At 54.1% G+C, this 16,601-nt stretch overlaps 4 protein-coding genes across 4 annotated transcripts; 3 read left to right on the forward strand and 1 right to left on the reverse strand.

Annotated features, from left to right (window-relative positions):
* Positions 1–1,227: 1,227 nt before the first annotated feature.
* On the forward strand, positions 1,228–3,951 carry IUM83_08395 (uncharacterized protein; the record flags this gene model as incomplete). Its single annotated transcript, XM_067932768.1, has 8 exons — positions 1,228–1,316; positions 1,395–1,512; positions 1,578–1,667; positions 1,729–1,809; positions 2,596–2,657; positions 2,757–2,846; positions 2,924–3,227; positions 3,313–3,951. 8 exons carry the CDS (start codon positions 1,228–1,230, stop codon positions 3,949–3,951), a joined length of 1,473 nt encoding a protein of 490 aa, XP_067783506.1.
* Positions 3,952–4,817: 866 nt separating this feature from the next.
* IUM83_08396 (Zinc finger, RING/FYVE/PHD-type) lies at positions 4,818–6,753 on the forward strand (the record flags this gene model as incomplete). The annotated part of the gene is made up of 2 exons (XM_067932769.1): positions 4,818–5,698; positions 5,778–6,753. 2 exons carry the CDS (start codon positions 4,818–4,820, stop codon positions 6,751–6,753), a joined length of 1,857 nt encoding a protein of 618 aa, XP_067783503.1.
* Positions 6,754–7,093: 340 nt separating this feature from the next.
* Positions 7,094–8,428, forward strand: IUM83_08397 (3-deoxy-7-phosphoheptulonate synthase; the record flags this gene model as incomplete). Its single annotated transcript, XM_067932770.1, has 1 exon — positions 7,094–8,428. The coding sequence occupies one exon, from the start codon at positions 7,094–7,096 to the stop codon at positions 8,426–8,428; it is 1,335 nt and encodes a 444-aa protein (XP_067783504.1).
* A 3,030-nt stretch (positions 8,429–11,458) lies between these two features.
* On the reverse strand, positions 11,459–12,005 carry IUM83_08398 (Zinc finger, C2H2; the record flags this gene model as incomplete). The annotated part of the gene is made up of 2 exons (XM_067932771.1): positions 11,459–11,851; positions 11,925–12,005. 2 exons carry the CDS (start codon positions 12,003–12,005, stop codon positions 11,459–11,461), a joined length of 474 nt encoding a protein of 157 aa, XP_067783501.1.
* Positions 12,006–16,601: the final 4,596 nt, after the last annotated feature.

Below are 16,601 nucleotides of genomic sequence, written 5' to 3' on the forward strand. Positions count from 1 at the left end.
ATAGTCAATTCCAAAAGATTGACGTGCGGGGACCCCGCGCGTCTAACCTTAAGGGGGGGATGGTGTAACGGGGTTACACGTACAAGTGGCTGCAAGCCACTTGTGAATTTAACAGATAGGTTATCTGTTAAACGTTTTGGATACTTCCTCACATTGGTGTAAGACACACCGATGGATACATTGAAGTGGACCACCACAGTGAGTGGTCCACACATACCCAAAAGATCTTATTGGTAGAAAGCAGCATCTTTCTACCAATCAGAGACATGCATATTAGCGGGGCTCTGACAGCCAGCCGCTGTCAACCCTTTCATAGATGATAAACAGTTTTTAGCGAATTTTAGAGGAAGATCAATTTACAAGCAATACAGTTCTCATTTTACCTTAAACTAGCTACTTGGAGTCTTGTCTAAGTTAACTTATATTTGTGTACTCAAATATAATTAACCTAAGTAATTACTAAGTACTTACGCTTCCTCATACACGTTGCGCAACGTGTAAGCTAAAGTAGTGAGTCAAGTTAGACCCACTACAGCTTGCCCTCCTTGGCTGGAATGGGGAGCTCCACTTCCACGTGGAACGGGTCCTCCAGGAGCGGCGTATCCATGGCAAGCGCCAACTTCTCGTGAAGTGGAGGGGTTACCCAGAATCAGAAAACTCGTGGGAGCCTGTTGAATAGCTCCAGGCTGACTGTCCAAAGGCTGTTGCGATCTGGGACGAGAAGCAGCGGACGCTTCGTAAGTAGTCCTTGGCTTCTTGCCCGACGTACGGGGCACGGTAGCAGATGGAGTCGCACCGCGCCCACGCTCTTCACGAGCTGTGGCTTTTGCCTGTTGCTTGAGTTCCACCATCATTGGGAAGAGCTTAGGTTTGCTCACGAGGTGAGCGAACTCGACGCGGAGGTCGCGCTGGTCCAGTCAGTTTGTCGCTGCTTAGCACATTTGGATTTCGTTTTTGGCAAAGTACATATGGTCCTATTATATAATAATAGTAGAAGCTAATGCTCCGACTAACATCCAAAACTCCGACAAAGACTGGAAATTATTCTTCTCGGTTACGCAAAGCGTTAGTTAAAACTTCGTCTAGTTTGAACCCAACACCTTTTAACCGTGCCATTTTTAGGATACAATACCTCCCAGTAGCGATACTAATTATAATCCCGTTCCTCCAAACCTCGATTTCATTCACGTTTAGCTTGCTGTCGATTCCGTGGCTCACACTGCCTTAATGGGAACAGCGAGCCTGGACTTAGCTCAGAACTATCCGACCGGGGAGATAGCAGTTCGGCTCGACGACCTCGGCTGCGGCTTTTGCTAGTGCGTGACAATTTGTTTTCGTATGTTTTTTGAGTTTGATACTGTAGTTCACTTACTTGAAATATTGCTGCTGCACAGTTATGCGTCAGGGAGAGTTGCGGCTTGTGCCAACAAAATTAATGACTATCAACGCAGCTTCCAGTTCTATGAAGATAACAAGAAGCGCACGCTGCTGGCGACTTTGGATGAACATGCTGTGAGTACCGCCCACAATATCAATAACTTTCCCAACTATCAACCAACTCGATTTTGCATGAGTAGGTAGGGTCTGCAGGAAAACCTGGAGGCAAGAAGATGATTCTGACCAGAGATTGCGGAATCATATTGGACGGCCACGATGTCATCCTGAAGGTAAGTTTGTATCAGCTCGATTGAAGCCATGAAGGTATTCAATTAATCATTTGATCCGTAGACCTGGCGTTGGGATCCTAAAGCGCAGCGAGCTGGTTCGCCGCCGTCGGAACCCGTCATCATCAACCTTAACGACAGCTTGGTGTTTACATATCGAGATCGCAGCTCAATTTCCATAAAGTTCTCCCCATGTCCTGGTATTCTGGTGGATTTTGCCTGTGGTGAACGCCTTCGCCGGACGGACTCGTATTTCGACCATGCTCATCGTGTTACAGAAGGACCCCAACGCGGAAAGTTACTAATTGACCAAGATGTGCCAACCTTGCAGCAGCGGCAAAAGCGTATAGAGTTTGACTCACTCGAGAAAAGGAGCAAGTCAAAACCACGAAGCAAAGACCTCGCTCACGACCAGATCAAGCGAATTGTCTCGACACTGGAATCAAAGTTCGATGGATATGAAGGGTGCCGCGTCACACCGGCAGCAGACGGCAACTGGAGAGAAAAGGCACATCTGCAAAGTCTCCGGGAAATACCTGTTTTGCCTGCCACAGGTTTCGAGGTTGGTCAAGTCCCTACACTTTTCGGATCCGCGGTGCAGACCAACGACGCGACTGAATCACTGAAACGACTCAAAAACGAGTTCAATGGGAAATGGCTGGGGTCTGTAGAGATCCACAAAATGATCACAGAGGAAAACCCTGGGCTCCCGCGAACCGGGTCCTTAACGAATGCGAGCGGGCGGTACTCACAAGAACTGCAAGTTGCTGGAGGCGGCACAAAGCCAGTAGGCGAACACTTGACAACAATTTCCGGCTCGAAGCTCGATTCGTTCCTTCGTGAGAAATGTGCTAGTGACGAGTTGGTGGTGGTCGCTTGTCTGCGTACCGACGATCGCCACTCACGAGCCGCGGAATCAATGCTCGAGCAGGTACAATTAATCCTTTCAGAGCGACAGCGGAATTCTGAGCGACCCACGACTACAATAGCGGAGTGAGCACTTGCGTTCACGGAATTATCCACACGTTTGTTACCTCAATTATTTTACTAACGACAAGACTGCATTTGCGGCTGAACACCTTGCTGCACCAGAAACAAATGTCGCCTCGTCAAATGCGACCTCGCCGAGTCCCCAGCTCTCGCTGCCCGCTATCAAATTCACGCCGTGCCCACATTCCTCATGTACGAAAAATACTGTACTCGTTGTATAGTTGTCCTTGTAGCATCAATGGATTTGTCTGACGAACATGTTATTGAAGGTTTTATGACTCGCGACTTGTGCACGTCTCAAGTCTCGGTGGAATAGCGTTGCGGGTTGCCCCGACCACCAAAAATGCGCACTTGTCTGGACAAATGGACCACTTGCCGCGCGTGCTGCTTGTAGAGAAAGTAGCCAAGCAGCAACTCGCGATCGAGAATTTCCTGCGACGCGAGAATTTCCAGTGGGATCTCGCTAGTAGCGGAGAGCAGGCTGTGTCAAACTTTACTCGCCAACCCACCTCCGGTGCCATGAGCAGCAGTGGCATCGCTGCTGGCTACGAGCTGATCATACTAAGTGACTCGGTGAGACCTATCTGGTGTGAGTTCGGTATAAATCCCATCGCTCACCGCCTTCGTATTCTTTGCCTTTGCATTGCTGCCATTGCAGTTGACAGATAGCGAAGTGCGAGCCATCGACAGGTTTGTCGGCCCCAAAGAGCGCACCAAGCGCAAGGCTGGACGAAGGGCCCTGGTCTGTGTGGTGATATCCGCCGCTGGATACGATGTCCCATTCTCGAAGACTATGTGCCAAGCTTGCCGCCGAGCTCAAGGACGTCGAGTGAGCCAAGAACTAGTGGCTTCAGCCGAAAGAGCCACCCGTGAGCCCCCGTTGATGGCCTGTCCCCATTGCAGCCTGGTTGCCGAGCCAAGTGGCAAGACAGCTCTGTTGTCGCCGGTTCTCGCTGAAATGGCCCAGGCCCTCGTGTACAAGAGCGTCAAGGCCGCTACGTTGCATCGACTCGCTGAACTCTGGGCCGCGGATAAAGGCGGGAGCAGCTCGGCCCCCGCATCGCGCCGCGGGCGGCACTACGGAGAGACTCATCTGGGGCTGACGCCGTTCTCGTTCTTCTCCGAAGTGGACAAGCAGATCGCCGCGGCCAAGCGTGGCGCCTTCTTGCCCGAGCACCACACCCCCGAGATGGCTCTCAGCGCCAAGGACACGGTGCTCTCACAGCAACATGGCCGCCAAGCTCCAGATGGCCTGAGTGTCCTTCAAATGGACCAGGTGCGATCCGCATCCGCATGACCAAGAGCCGCAGAACACACAGCAGTCATTAGGTCGCTTTAGTAGTCTGAAGTGCTTCAACATCACCGCCGATCACGTCAACTTGGGCGTGATATACATGTACATGTATACCTCCTTCGCTTGCATCACTCTCTCAGATCGGGAGCGGTGTTCGTTGCTGTTGTGCCAGCGACTCGCTCGCATGCATGGCAAGTATTATAACTCTCCTTCCACTCCGCGCAACGCGACTACGCGAAAGCGAGACGTCTCGTTTCTCGCCATGCAACACCACGGCACCCCTTGCTCGTCCTGCAGCGTTCCCTTCCGGCTCGCCCCGCAGTTCAACCAGTCTGCTGCACCCAATGGCTCCGAGGAGCACCGCAGCTTGAACTGCAAGCGCACCACCCACCGACTGGAGACCGACTTGATGCCTCAGCCTGCCTCATCGTCCGCCTTCTTTTCCTCGCCTGTCTGTCCTAGACATGGAGCTCCACTGCGCTCCTGGGAGATGAAGAAGACGTCGTCGAGAGGTGTGTGGATAGCCTTTATCGGATACATGTACCTCCTCGGGCGCGCCGCGTTTCGTCACAGCCGCCACTTGGCTGCGGTGGGATGACCACCGCTCCGGCCAAGCTGCAACACGGACGAGCACATCCAAGTCGGCCTTCCTCCACATGTTCGTCGAAATAAAGACGCTCCATGCTGCGCGTCTCGGGCCTCCATTGCCCGCGATTGGCAGCTCCCCGCGTGAGTTACTCAGCACGCGGTTCAGGGGTGCGTAGAGTTCAGACGAGCTGCATGCGACCGGACGACGTGGTTATCGGCGCCGCCACGGCGGGCCATGGCACCATTGTGCATCCATCGCCCGGCCTGAGACGCTCTCGGCCATGGACAACTCCCGGCCGTCCATGCCCATGCTGGGCCGCCGCGCGTCGTCCGGGGCCTTCCCCGTGGCCGACGACTTCTTCCCGGCCGTGTCCTTCTCGCCCGAGCAGCACGCGTTCCTCAAGGAGCAGGCCCACAAGCTGTCGGCCGAGGCCACGCAGCGTGCCAAGTGGGCCATGAGCTACGAGGACGGCACCAACGGCTGGAAGCTCTCCAACTCGCAGCGCCACTTCCGCGAGACGGGCATCCGCACCTACTGCAGGCGGCGCGACGCGCGCGACCGCGACGGCCAGCGCCAGCTCGAGTTCCGCTGCATGGGCAAGACGCACATGTCGCTCGAGCGCTGCCTCGGCGCGCTCTACTCGGACAACACGGCGGACTTCCGCAGCAACTCGACCTTCTTCATCGAAAACGCGCTGGACGCCGTGGTGCTCAGCGCGCTCGAGACCCGCACGGACGACCAGCCGCACCACTACCTGGGCGTCAACTGGCTGGCCAGCCGCTCGCCGGGGCTCTTCGTCAAGAGCCAAGACCTGTGCTACCTCCGGAGCCTGGGCACGACGCTGGACAGCGACAAGAACCCGGTCGGCTACCTGGTCATCCAGTCTGTGGACCTCAAGGAGTGCGCGTCGCTGGAGCACTCGCTGGGCCTCGTGCGCGCCAGGATGTCGGCCGTGCTGTTATTTAAGGAGAACGCGGACGCTCGCTCCACCAGCGTGCTCTGGCAGGGATCGATGGGCCTGAGCGGCCACTCGTCCAGCAAGGTTGTCAACTTTGTGCACGAGAGCTTCACCTCGATCGTCTCGAACCTCAACAAGGTGCAGGAGGCCAAGTACATGGCGCAGCAGGTGGAAGTCAACAAGTTCCAGCGCATGATCGCCGGGTGCGTGGCAGGCGTGGCTTGCCATCGAATTGATGCAGTGTACTGACAACTTTTGATTTGATTGATTTACTGGTTACAGAGAGCGCAAGCACTGCTACATTTGCAACAAGAAGTTTTCGCTGGTGAGGACACGCGCGCAGTGCAGTGCCTGCGGAGAAAATATCTGCAAGGATTGCGAGGTATCGAGCCGAGCGAAGGCTTTTAACAATGGTAGCTTCGACATCCCCACGCCCACCTCGAGTCGCCCGGAAGTCGTCGTGTTCTGCAAAAAATGCGTGACTGCTGCGCGCCGCGACCTGAACAACCAGGAAGGAGAGGTCGCACGCGCAAACCCGTCTGTGCGTTTATTTGACAACGACACGTATCCGGCGTCGGCGGATGAGGGAGGCTTCCGTCCGTCAAATGCTGGCAAGGCGTCTAACCAGAGCAGCAGCACGAGCACCAGCTCTCTGCAAAAGCTGACTGCCGAGCGAAGTAGCATCCTCTCGGACCGCGCGCCGCTGTACGTTGGGACCACGATCCCCATGTCGAGCGCTGGTGAGGTACCTATGAGCCCGCTATCCGTACGTACGGAGCGTGAAAAGAGGCGTTCTCGATTGGAGACGGACCCGATGGAGTCGTACGACGGCTTCGATAACCACGCGTACGGCGCGCAATCGGAGGACCAGTTCGAGGAGGGTATCCGGGAGAGCTGCAGCAGCTACAGCAGCTACAAGTATGGGTCGGACCGCCGCGGGTCACAGGAAGCTCGCGACAACGACATGGCCAGCCGGTTACGCGAGATCTCGCAGCGCGCGCAGGAGGCGCTGGAGGTGACCAAGCGCAACTCGTGCATGATGAGCGACACGAGCAGCGCGCCTCGCATGTCGGACTTGGCGGCCTTCAAGGAGCTGGACAAGTCCATCGCCGAGCAGGCGGATCTGCTCAACGTCATCGGCCTCGTGAGCACCGGCCGCGTGTATTTGGAAAACAATGGGCCCGAGCAGGGCGGAGTGCGTGTCAGTGAGTCGTCCAGTATCATGAGTGAGGACGAGCGGTTCGAAGTCATCACGTAGCTGCAGTATAGCAACGTCCACAAGCAAAGCCAACCAGCAAACTGAACTTTACCATAACAACATCAACCAACAACTGCCAGTTGAGCTGTACCAAACCAACCAAAACACATGGTAATCAAGCGTTTTGCGAGGCGAAAAAAAAAACATTGCTTTTTGTGCGCGGCCCACAAGAACATTCCCAAACTTTCAAAACCACTCGACGTTTGTATGCGGGGCCGACAAACGTGGTCTAGCCCGTCAGATTCGGCCCAAAGCGGCTCTGAGCCATCCAACGAGGACCATTCGCGTTTCGGAGCTCTCGGCCTCAAGTCGCCAAAGTCTCGGAAGTGTTGTCAACGCCATGGCCGGACACGACGGCAGCCTGTCGACGTCGCTGACGCTGGGCCTGGGCCTGCTGGCCGCCACCATGACGCTCATCACCGCGGGCAGCGTGGGCCTCGTGGGCTTCATGCTGGGCCGCCAGATGCCGCAGGACGCGCAGGACGCGCAGGCCGCCGCGGGCCGCAAGGCCGCCAAGCACGAGCACGACTTCGCGTCGCATGAGCAGGAGCGCCGCCACCGCCTGCGCATCCCGAGCGGCTCGGCCAGCGAGGACGTGAAGATCACGGACAAGAAGTCCATCGTGGACGTGCGCATCTCGGGCATCCGGCCGCTGATCCCGCCGGCCATCCTGCTGGAGGAGATCCCGCTCTCCACCAAGATCGTGCAGACCATCAACCGCGGCCGCCAGGGCCTGGCCAACGTGCTGCGCCGCCTGGACGACCGCCTCGTGGTGGTCGTGGGCCCCTGCTCCATCCACGACACGGACGCCGCCATGGACTACGCGCGCCGCCTGCTGGAGCTCAAGAAGGAGCTGGGCAAGGACCTGCTCATCGTCATGCGCGTCTACTTCGAGAAGCCCCGCACCACCGTGGGCTGGAAGGGCCTGATCAACGACCCGGACCTGGACGGCTCCTTCAACATCAACAAGGGCCTGCGCGTGGCGCGCGAGCTGCTGGCCGCCATCAACGAGCTGGGCCTGCCCGCCGGCTGCGAGTTCCTGGACACCATGTCGCCGCAGTTCATCTCGGACCTCGTGAGCTGGGGCGCCATCGGCGCGCGCACCACCGAGTGCCAGCTGCACCGCGAGCTGTGCTCCGGGCTGTCCATGCCCATCGGCTTCAAGAACGGCACGGGCGGCGACCTGCAGCTGGCCGTGGACGCCGTGGTGGCCGCCAAGCACTCGCACTGCTTCCTGTCCGTGAGCTCGCAGGGCCTGGCCGCCATCGTCAGCACGTCGGGCAACGACACGTGCCACCTCATCCTGCGCGGCGGCAAGTCGGGCCCCAACTTCGAGAAGGAGCACGTGGACGACGCCTCGGCGCGCATGCTCAAGGCCAACCTCGTGGACAACGTCATGATCGACTGCTCGCACGGCAACTCGCAGAAGAAGCACAAGAACCAGGTCAAGGTGGCCGCCACCATCGCCGACCAGCTGCGCGCGGGCGACGACCGCATCGTCGGCGTCATGCTCGAGTCCAACATCGAGGAGGGCAACCAGCCTCTGACCCCCGGCAAGCCTCTGGTGTACGGCAAGAGCGTCACCGACGCGTGCATGGGCTGGGAGACCACCGTCGAGGTGCTGCGCGACCTGGCTGCTGCTGTGCGCGAGCGCCGGGCCAAGAACCACCAGTAAGCGCGGACAAGCTGGAGGCAGGAGCCTGGTCTCTAGTGACCTTCCTCCTGGGTTAGTTGTGTGCGATATTGTTGCACTTCCTCTTGCTGAGCTTTGTCGTGAGTTAGGACACGTTTGCAGATGATCTGCATGCAACCAGTTCGTTTGTCAGCGATAACTCGCCCCCAATACAGCAGATTTGCTTCTGCCACTCCTAGCCTTACTGTTTTGCTACAGTGTCTGTGATCGATCACCTAGCGTTGTCAAAACCCGTTCCTCGTCTGGCCGCCGCTCGACGTGATAACAATGGTGTTTGTGAGAATGGCGAGATGACATGAACCTCCGGGTTGGGCCGAGGCGACCGACCAGGTTCAGCTATCAACTCGCGGTTTGCTTCGGCGTATGGGATCGGAGTTCCAGGTCTACCAGTGGGCTTCACTTCATCTGCTTGTTTCACATCGTCGGGCCCACCTCGTGGGGTCAATGGTTGTGGGATCTGTGGTTTCTCCTCTTGTTTTTCTTCTTCCTTGCGCTCAACTTTCTCGATGATAGTTGGTGGCACTCGCACGGTGTCATCATCAGCACCTGGTACCTCGACCGGCGACTTTCCTTCCTCGTACGCGTTCGCTAGTTGATCGATTTCGCTCGGATCGAAGCTGCCCAGCGACTTGTCAGAAGCGCGTCGACTGTTTTTGCTCATTGTTAGCCACGAAGACAGCAGCGCGTTTGTAGCTGCCGAGTGCTCCTTCGTTCCAACTCGACCGCGCCCAGCAAGCAGTGCGTTTTGCGCTGCTTCTCCAGCTAGAAGGCGTCTCAACCGCTTTCTCACCACTTCAACTTGCACTGCTCGATGAATTTTAGCAGCACCAGCAATGCGGCTTTTCCCTAGGTGTATAGCATCCGACTGCTTTCGGTTGTACTCCCTCGCTGCCATCGGAGGCAGACGCTCCGAGAGTAACTCAACTCGCCGTTGTGCATCTGTCGGAAGAGATTCCTGCTCTGCTGCGAGTTCTGCAATGTGCTTGTCGTAATTTTCGGTGGACAGGTAAACGAAGGCTTCCTCGTTGTCAGGGTCATGTTGAGAATCTGCACCTAGTTTGGTACGCAAAACTCGGGCAAGTCGTTGTTCCACCTTCGCGTATTCGGCAGCCAGTACAGGATCAAGACTCATCCAAGAAGGCTCCAAAGTTTTAGATTTGGGAGGTCCGGCATTCTCCATCGTCACTAATCGAGCGTCCACTAGACGATCAATCTTCATAAGCTCTACTCTTTTCTTTGCCAGGAACCCGCGAACGAGAGCTTGTAAATGCACAATGCGGACCAATGCAGCTATTCCATCTCGTGAACCGCTCTTAGATTCCTCATCCTCGCCCTGTAGTTCTAGTATTTTCGATGAAGACAAGGCCAAGGAAGCACGCCTGATGTTCTTGACACGGTCCGATCCCAGTGCGTGAGACTCTATCATTCCACCAATTTGTGTTACCGCCTCTTCATAAAATGGGATGATCTCAACCTCAATGGCGTTCTTAAGTTCGTGGACTTGCATGTCACCCGAAAGCTCGACGCCAGTACGCTTGTGGTGAAGCAAGACGCGATGGTAAGTCATCGTCGCTGAGATCTCATCGTTGTCGAACGCAACGACACCATTATCTGCATCGAACTCATCTTTCCCAGAAAGCATTTTAGCGATCAACACACGCAAATCATTCGCTGTCATTGCTTCCTCGACCTGGGCATGCACTTGGCCGTCATAGTGCTGACGAACATATTCCATTTCGGGGGCTGTAAGTGCCGCTTCCAACGAAGCGATTTCAATCGTGATACGCCAACTCGAAGTCTTTGCGAGAGTGCGACGTGCTAAGAATCCAAGCGCCACCTTTCCAATGACATGCGCTGCTTGTTGGAATTTTACTTTTGAGTCAGGTTGGGTTGTGGCTTTCGCTTCAACGGGGATCGGCTGGGATTCAACAGGGGCTGGGTTTTCTTTCGGGGCTGGAGGGGGTACTTGTTCTACTGGAGGCGATGAACTTCTCGGTTTGATAGCTTCAACTCGAAGGGGTGGCACAATAACCGGAGCAATCGGCGTAGCTTTAGCTTCCGAGTCGGTTTGAATTTCTTCAGAAAGCGTATCAACTTTCGCTGCTCGCTTATGACGTTTACTGTCGTCTTCTTCATCAGTTTGAACCAATTTGTCTTCCAGAAGAGCAGCAGGCTTCGATTTAGCAGGAGGCGGGGTTTCAATGTCAATTATCTCACCGCGATCAATGCCGAACCGGTTTGCTTCCAGCGTAGCTATATCCGCCAACATCATTGTCGGCTCTGGACGATGTTGTTTCTTTTTCTTCAGCTTCGTGTACTTGGTCCACAGTTTGTTGCTCTCTTGCTCGAGGGCGTCAATTTCCTGCTGCTTTTGCGCTTGAGCTCGCAAAAAGGTGTCCATGAGCTTTTCGACTTTCTCTGACCATCGAGCTTTCTCACTCTTCAATTTCGCTTCATGAGATTCATCATCATCATTCTCCATTCTTCCAGCGCGCGAGGTTTTCTGTGCCTGGATGCGTAACAATTCTGCATTTGCCGCTTCTACTTGTAGGCGGGCGATGGCTTCCTGAGTGTACTGCCGCAAGTCTTGTTTTGTTGCCTCCTGCTTCTTCTCGATCTCGACGAGCGTCGTTTGCAATCTTTCCATGTACTGCTCCACGCGCAAGCTCATTTGGTTTTGCTGATTCTCGAGTTGCTGGCGCTGCCGATCCCTTGCTTCCTGATCATACCGAACTTGGTCCTGCAGTGCCATGAGCTGCTTTGCCAGTTGGTTCTTCTCCTCGAGTGCATCGAGAACCTCCTTTGGCAATGGAGCTGGCTTTTTGCTCCTTTTCACCTTCGGATCACTGTCACTACCAGACGACGAGTCTACCTTCTTTTTCTTCGGCTTGTTTTGCTCTTTTGCGTCTAGGTGCCGTCTTTGTTGGTGACGAAGCAAATATTCGGCTGACACGAATCGCTTTTTGCACAAGACGCAAGTTACCGCTATAGCAATGGCATACAGTCAGCACATCATAGGTAAAACGTTAATGTCACCCTCAATAGCATGCCGGCCGTCTCTGGGAACTTACGGTTTGCAATCGATCCTTCTTCTGCAGTGTTGGGATCGGTCTGGCTAGCCAACAACTCATCAACTAGAACATTGGCCTCTCTGGCAGCATTTTCCTTGGCAGAAGAGTTGATACGATTAGAGGCTGAAGCGTTGAGCAGCATCAACTCCAACGTTGCCATCGTGCGCTGCTTCTGACGGATCTCGCGTTTTAAGCTGGTAATTTCTGTTTCGTGCTGTCCATTCTCGGTTTCAAGTTGTTGACACTCCGTCATCAGTTGCTCGCACTGCCTCTCAAGTCCGTCGGAGTGATCGACGAGTGAGTCTTGCACGTGCATCAGGTACTCCAGCGTAAGCTGCCAAAAACAGAAGCACACTGTTTTCAGACAATGCGAAAGAGTCAGGACACCACGCGTGCAACTCAAATACCTGCGCGATCTGGAACAGTTTGAGAAAGTAGGCATCCGAGTAGTGCTGCACGTCGTCCAGCGTCACGTCGGCAAAAGCCAGGTTCTCGAGATGTCTTTGGATAGTTTCAATGTCTGTCGAAGCTGCAATTTTCTCTAGATCAAGTCGAGCAATGGCACGCGTATCCAATTTCCCTTCCCGCTGTCGGAACGCGAAGTTGCGCGTTGGGAGCCATACCTGCCGCTGCAGTCCGCGTGTCGGACTTGCCGGTTCATTTTCCTTGTCCTGCAGGTCTTCAGCCCCATCACTGTCACCCCCCAATGGCTCTGCTGCCCTCTTTCCCTTTCGTTTGGCTAGAAATTTAGCTCGACGGTCGAAGTCACGAGACATAGATCTCCGACCTTTGCGTAACCTTGACACGATCTCCTGATTTCGCGAGTCTGAAAATCCACGGCGATGTGGCGGGACCCGACCTCGAGACCGAAACACTGACGATGACGAGGGCTGGAGAGGACCAAAACTACCAGCATAATCGTCATAGACGCTATACAGCCGCGCATCCTCCCTGTAGTAGCTCCCCATGTCCGAGGTATTTCGCTTGACTCTAGAAGATTTGTGCCGCTTCGTGGACTCAAGATTAGAATTTACGAATGGAAATCTGAATTCGACAACTCCACATTGATCTCAACAACGAGTGTTCACGAGTTTAGCCACTTGAATTGGAAGCTGAAGTCAAGGCCTGTAATGCACCGTAAATCTGTTAGTAAATAGCCAAATTTATTGTTGAAGGCTGCGGGGCCGTACCAAAATGCACCAGTCTGATCTGCAGCAAAGGCATTATCCACACGAAGAGCTGACCCTGTACCGAATCTGCTTCGGTCTCCAAGACAAACGCCAGCTGGTACAGCGGTGAGAAGCCGAACCTTCGCTTTAACACCGTATGAACCACCAGAAGAGACAGCATCTCTGTCGATGCGTACATCATAATACTCCCGATATTGGTGTGAAGCTGATCTGACGTCAGTGTACGTGTATGAGGGTAGTACTTGGCACTCGGGAGGTTGAAAAGGATGAATAGGTATACGACGTAGACTATGGGAACGACGCTCTCGATGTACTCTATCAGCACCATATACTCCAAGCAGAACAGCATTTTCTGGGAACTCTGCTCAAATTTACATCCATTTGCTCCCAACATGAGTTCCGAGGAGTGCAATTTGCGAGAACTTGACATTGCGCTACCGTCTATGAGAGCACCAGAGGGAGCAATTAGGTTCTGTGAGCGAACAGATCTGAAAAGGTTCACAGAGTGGTGTCTTCTCGCTACTTCTCCACCGACTTTTTGTGGAGCTTCACCCACCGTCCCAGTTTGGGGGCACCGATTGTTCAATTCCTCCAGCTTGGTTGCCTCTCGAACAGTCTCCCACAGGACGATAATCGTTTTAGCAATATTCAAAGCAATCATGAATAGGGAAGTCCACCAGGATCGCGACGACTGAATGCAGATCGATACGTATAATCCGTTAAACAAATCGACAGTGAACACGACCACAACAGGGATGGTTTCCGTGGATTCGCTGGCTAAGCGAGCGATCATGTGCTTGAACACAAGTTTCATCGCTGGAAGCAGCAGAAGCAGTCCGAATTGCTGTTGGTGATTGGACTTCGCGAAAACGACGCTGAATGTAACGTACACGAAAACCAGGACTAATTGAGAGAGGATAAGGTAGATTCTGTGCCTGAGAGCTGTGCTAATATGGAGATCGAAGGGAGTCCCTACTCGTCTAATTGCAACCAGCAAACACATCACGAAAAATAATTGAAACGGAACGGATATGAGAACGATGCCAAATGGCACCGGAAATGCCCAAAGCGCGGATAACACCATCAAGGTCCCAATTGTCCCGCATCCAGTACCAACGACAACCATGACAATCTTACGGCACGACAACTCGGGGGTCACACTTCGGATTTGAAAGAGAAACCCAAACGCAGCAGAACTAATCAAGACCCAAAACCGAATCCACGCACCGTAGTTATGCTTCCAGCCGCTTGATGGATCTTGCAATGGGATGCATTCCGTAAGAAGTCCCAGTAGTAGTGTTGGTATTGGAAAACCCAGCAACACCATAACCACTCGAAAAAGCGATGCTTGATGGCAATACTTGTCAAGAACTTCCGCCCGTGCAGCAGAGTACTTTCCAAATCGAGAGATTTTAGCAAGACTCCACAGTTGGAATACACTTTGGTACACACACGAAGTAGTCAAACTCGTATACTCGTAGAGTCCTGCTACGACGGATCCAGCGGGAACAACTGCGTTCAGTGGCATTGGAACGCTTTAGCTTGCCAATCAACCCTGTCTTGGAATAGATAGCACTATTCTTGAAAACCTATGGGTGGCCAACACTGTTCAGACTAAAGAGTGTCGAACGCTTAACCATTATTAATACGTTGCAATTCACACGGGACAGTCGCATGACCAGACCGGTCTCAAATGCGTATATTGTAGCCAAGATAGCGTAAGACTTGAAGCTTTTTTTTCTTTTTGTAAGAAATCACTTAAATATATTGAAATACTCTACTATAATAAATAGTTTCTTGAAAATTAGGAACAAAGTCATTAAAATGAAGTCCCCTGTTCTGAAGTCAGAAACCAGTGAGTGAAAATAATCAGGTACTGGAACGGCAAAGGTGGTTCAACTCACTGTCATTGAACTTTAATCCTGAAATCTCTTCGCATTTTCAGTGAAACTGCTGAGTATAGCGTGGCCTTTTCAACTCTGGTACTTGTAAAAGGGTCCTACGTCATTTTCGTGCGTTCGAATTGCCGGCACCAGCTCCATCCTTGCCTTCGCCGAGAGAACGGACAAAGTCTGGTGATCCCAGCATCGAGATTCGCGTAACAAACGACAAGGCAGCTGATGACCATAGTGAAGGACAAAAATGAGGGACACACGCATGGTCCATGGAACGCTAGGCTGGAGGCTTGGAGGCTTTTCTGCTTGGAAAACAAAAAGGAAATGCCTTCATTGTAGATGATCCTGAACGAATGATTATGACGTTGGCGCACTGCAAAGTTGATTGCGAAGTGAGTTCATTTAGGCGGGGAGTTTATCTACTGCTACCTGCCCTGCAAGGAGGGCGTGCCCTACCCTCCGCAGTACCAGCCAACGGCGCTTGATTATACAATGTCGTTGTTGATGCGGCGCCCACGCAGTAGTTTAGATAGTGGCAACATTGACGCAGTCCTCACGTGTCAGTTGCTGTGTTGGTCGAGGTGTCGGTGTCAGCGACAGTGCGGTGTCGTTAACGCCACCACCATCGCCGCCGGCGTCACAGTCGTCTGAAACAATACTCCACAATGATCTCGTTCTCCTTCGCGGTGAGCGTCGCCGGATAGGAACCCACATTGGGTTGTGGTAAACAACGTATCTCGTATGCTTCATGCTCAATCACTTCGGTCATCTTCTGTTGCAATTTTAGAGACAATTCTCTCAATGGTGTCGGCATATCCCACGCGGGGACAAATACCATTACTCTAGACTACTCAGTTGACACCTCCTGGAGCTGAGCCTCGCCTAGAACGGGAGCATGACATCATGGGAGTCTCCAGCGTTAGCTGGCCCTTCGTCCACCGTTGACGACAGGGATAGGGACAGTGAGGAGAGAGCGATTATCGGCGACCGCAACCCCGGTAGGTCTTTAGGCTGCTCCCCGCAAGCGTTCCGGTTTACATGCAATATACAGCGGACTCGGAGCGACGGCACAAGTGCGCTAGCCGTGCTCCATGTCCCTCGGCACGACGCCAGCGCGCATACTGACGTCGAAGCCCCCGCGGTTTCTCTCCGCGGTCCTCACCACCCTACTGTTCTACCACGCGCATATGTAACCCCGAACAGCGTACCTCGTGCAGTGCCGCCGTACCCCAATTCCCGATAGGTAGCAACACTAACTCCGCGTCCGACACCAAGTAGCTTAGATTAGTTCGTCGTTAATGCTCTTCCCGCACTAAATCCAGAACTGAGGGCCAGGCTTGCCAGTCCGCAAGGCCGCACCCTCCTATCTACCGAAGTCCCCCGATCCGCGCCTATCCTACTTGCTACGGTGTCCTTGCTAACCTACTCACCTCACGCTGTCTCTCAACCGCTCATCGGTTCTTCCTCGTCGCCTCTCCTTCTCCGCATACTGCACGTCGTTCGTCCTAGCCGTGTCGTCTCCCCTTGCGATCTTCCCGAGTCGCCCAGCTTCAATGGCGACCCTCTGCATCCCTTCTAGATCCCTCGCGCTTGTGGCACCAGCCCGCTGGCTTGCATCCGCCACCAACTGACTGCTCGTTCACTCCTTCGTCACCGTCCTCTCGTCATGGTGACGCTGTCAAGTCGATCACCGTTCGCCCGTCATCACCCGGGTCACCGTCGTGGAGCTTGGCCACGAGAAAATCCCTACTACTACACGCCATCCCCGGCTGCGAGATCGTTCTCGATCTTGCCGTTATCCAGCAGCTCTTCGAACTGTTCGGCCGTGAGCCAACGCTTGCCCATCGGTCCACCCCGTCGAGTACTGTACTCCACTTGATGCTCCAATACATAGCGTCCGGCGCGATTACGCACGCGTCGCCTCGCCCGTTCAACAATGTAGCCTGCCGTGGCCACCTGCAACAACTCTGGCAGTAGTGCTGGCTGTCGCCGACGCCCT

This window comes from Phytophthora cinnamomi (genome assembly GCF_018691715.1).
Source record: "Phytophthora cinnamomi strain GKB4 chromosome Unknown Contig99, whole genome shotgun sequence".
Lineage (NCBI taxonomy): Eukaryota > Oomycota > Peronosporomycetes > Peronosporales > Peronosporaceae > Phytophthora > Phytophthora cinnamomi.